At 38.4% G+C, this 3,608-nt stretch overlaps 1 protein-coding gene across 5 annotated transcripts in view; it reads right to left on the bottom strand.

The window, feature by feature from the left end:
* Positions 1 to 3,608, bottom strand: part of Grk4 (G protein-coupled receptor kinase 4) — a 77,492-nt gene that overhangs the window by 57,005 nt on the left and 16,879 nt on the right. For all 5 annotated transcript variants that reach the window (XM_013353339.2, XM_026788634.1, XM_026788632.1 and 2 more), the window contains one exon: positions 2,416 to 2,522. In XM_013353339.2, the coding sequence (XP_013208793.1) occupies positions 2,416 to 2,522 (107 nt within the window). The remainder of the gene's footprint in view (positions 1 to 2,415; positions 2,523 to 3,608) is intronic.

The raw sequence follows: 3,608 nt of genomic DNA, 5'->3' as shown, positions 1-3,608 counted from the left end.
TCTACAGAGCTAGTTCCAGGACAGGCTCCCAAACCACAGAGAAACCCTGTCTCGAAAAACCATAAAAAAAAAGAAAAAAAGAAAAAAAAAGATTACATTATCTATAAATAAAGAGTTTTAGTCCTTTCTACTAAATTTGTTTGCCCTTTCCCTTTATTGTATTGGCTAGAATCAGTGTTGAAAGGACTAATCAGCCCTAAAGCCTTCTAAAAAAAAATCATTGATTCATTCATTCATTTTTTTAGCTTTGGAAGGGGATCCTGGACCCAGCTTTGTAGACCAGGCTGGTCTTGAACTCACATAGAAGATTCACCTGATTTTAATCCCAGCACTTGGGAGACAGAGGCAGGAGGATGTCTGTGAGTTAGAGGCCAGCCTGGTCTACAGAGCTAATGCCCGGACAGGCTCCAAAGCAACAGAGAAACCCTGCCTCAAAAAACAAAACAAATAAACGGTATTGGTGAAATCATTCCAACAGACCTAAATGGTTCAAAAGCTCCAAATCTTTTCCTGCCCTGATTTTGTGTGGGTGTGTGGGTGGTTTCAAGACCGGGTTTCTTTGTATCTTCTGCCCGACTCCTGCCATGATATTTATTTTTTATTTTCCAGACAGGGTTTCTCTGTAGCTTTTTTGGTTCCTGTCCTGGGACTAGCTCTTGTAGACCAGGCTGGCCTCGAACTCACAGAGATCTGCCTACCTCTGCCTCCCGAGTGCTGGGATTAAAGGCGTGCGCCATCACTGCCCGGCTCTGCCATGATTTTTAAAAAATATTGTGGGACCACTATGATGGCTCAATGCAAGAGTACTTTCTGCCAAGCCAGACAATGAGTTCAATTCCCAACATCCACAGGGTAGGAAGAGAGAGCCGAGTCTGGCAGGTTGTCCTCAGATCTTCAGACAGGTGCTATGGTACATACTATCCCCTCAGATAGTGAAGGAATTTTAAAAAGGGGAACATCTACTGCTACTTGGTAAATTAAATCTTGTGTTAAGTTTGTAGCCAGGTGGTGGTGGACAGGCAAGTGAATCTCTGTGAGTTCAAGGTCACCCTAGTCTATAAAATGAGCCAAGACAGCCAGGGTAACACAGAGAAACCTTGTCTTGACAAACAAAGAAACAAAAGATGAAAATAATAATAATAATTTAATTTTTCATTCCTGAAATAAATACCAAGAAGTCACTGTTTATGTATTAGGTATCCATACATTTATTATATTGTTTAACCTAACTTGCTAGTTTATGTTAAATATTCTTCTGCCAATGTTAAATAAAGGAAAAATGGGTTTCTTGTATTTGTTTGACTCTAATACAGGGACAATGTTATGTTCATATGAGTTAAAATGCATCCCCTTTTCTATTTTCTAAATGAATGTGAAAGGCAAAATTACTACTTCTAAAAACAGCTGGCAACTAGCGCAGCTGCATACCCCTATTGTCTTCAATTTGTGTGAAACTGTACTTTAATAAATGCTCCTAGTCACAAAAAATACATCCATACATACATACATACATACATACATACATACATACATACATACATAGAATTTCCCTGCCCTGTTTCAAAAATCCAGAGAAAAAATACTTTCAGGAAATGCTTAGATCTAGAAAAAATATTTTTAGACTCTTTTCAAGCTACACACAAGCACTTTGGAAAGTGGAGAAATGATGGCCCAAAATTATCATAGAAATCCTGTTATCTTGGGGCTTGACATCATGGCCTGCTTCAATATAACCTTTATGCACATGTGATCATTACTCTTCACTTAACCGTTTCTACATAAAGTTACTGAAAGGGATCATCTTAATTGCAAAACTATCCAGAGAAGAACTTAACTTGCTAAACCAAAGAGAGAGGGAGAGGGAGAAGAAGAGGGAGAGGGGGAGAAAGAGAGAGAGGAAGGAAGGGAGGGAGAAAGGGAGGGAGAGAGAGAGAGAGAGAGAGAGAGAGGAAGGGAGAGAGGAAGGGAGGGAGAGAGGGAGAGAGAGAGAGAGAGAGAGAGAGAGAGAGAGAGAGAGAGAGAGAGAGAGAGAGAGAGAGATCGTTCAAAAGCTGGGTGGTGGTGGCTCAAGTCTCTTGGCAGATTTCTGAGTTCCAGAACAGGAAGGACTATCATACAGGGAAACTCTGTCTTAAGAAAAAACAAAACAAAACAAAAACTTAACTTGTATAAAATAAAGATTTTAAAAAAAGACTTTTTGTCATCCTCTATCTTGGAGTTACCAATATACACTACGTACACAAGCCAGTTCTAGCACATGATACATGCTTAGCATCTTAGAACTTCAGAAGCCAGAAATTCAAGACTAACTTTAGCTTACAAATTGAGTTTGAAGCCCACCTGGGCTTTATAAGATTATGTATCAACAAACTCAAATACCCATAATATATGCAAGGTCGAGCATAGAACACTTACCCAGCACATTCCTGGAAAACATTTTTAGGGGAGGAATTCTGCTTCAAATTCCATTTACAGGTTTTCACAACAGCTGAAGGTATCTGTGGTAAGGGGACTTCTGACTTCTAAATATTGCATAAACCAAATATACAAAAATTAGTTTTTTCATAGTTTATCAATCATACAAATTAATTGTATAAATACATAAATTTTTGAGTATATGAAATATTAAGTCAAAGTCCTAATCCAGTACTACCCTCCAGCATTTAGTCTGCTTTCTAGATCTGTTCTTAAAAACTCAAAACATGTATAGAACAGAAAACAAGATCTCAAGAAGAATTTGCACACCCACATCTACTGCCATATCACTCTTGTTAGCCAAAAATAAGAACAGTGGGACTAGGGATATGGTTGATAGATAGGATATGCACATAGCATGCAACAAGACCTGGGTTTAGTACTGCACAAGCCTAGCATGAAAAACAGCCTAGGTCCATGAACTGGACATGGCTGGACAGACATAAAAAGGAAAAAGGATTTTGTTTTATATAATGTATGTTTTGTTAACATGAATGGGCACCATGTATGCAGAGCCAACAGAAATCAGGAGGGCATCAGATCCTCTGAAACTGGAGTTTGTGAGCCATCAACTGGGCACTGAGAGTAGAACCAGGACCTCTGGAAGACAGCCAGTGCTTTTAACCACTGAACCACCTCTCCAGAGCAAAAAAAGCTTTTAAAAGGACATTCTTGGGCTAAGGACATAGCCCCATGTCATAATACTTGTCTTGAGTTCAATCCGTAGCAATGCAAAGTTAATTAATTTTAAAACATTAGAAAAGTAATTATTCTACAACATAAATGATCATTAAGAGCATTACAATGAACAAAATAAGCCAGTTCCAAAAGTATTAATTTCACTTATGGATATATATGTGGGCATTTAAACTGAAAATGGCAGCAAGTAGAAGAGTGATTGATACGTATGGGAGAGAAAAGAGATTAAACTGCTGATGTCAGTGCTTTCTTTTTGAATGATAAAAAGGTTCTAGAGACTGTTTACATAGCAGTGTGAATGTACTTAACATTACTGAACTATATACACTCAGAAACAGATACCACACACTATAATCACAGGACATGGAGAAATTAAGCAGATACTGACCAGGAAGCTTCCACCTGACTAATTTGTTTTCACAGTACCAGAAGGT

Source organism: Microtus ochrogaster, unplaced genomic scaffold (genome assembly GCF_000317375.1).
Source record: "Microtus ochrogaster isolate Prairie Vole_2 unplaced genomic scaffold, MicOch1.0 UNK5, whole genome shotgun sequence".
NCBI classification, from domain to species: Eukaryota; Metazoa; Chordata; class Mammalia; order Rodentia; family Cricetidae; genus Microtus; species Microtus ochrogaster.
This window is presented reverse-complemented; position numbering and strand designations above follow the sequence as displayed.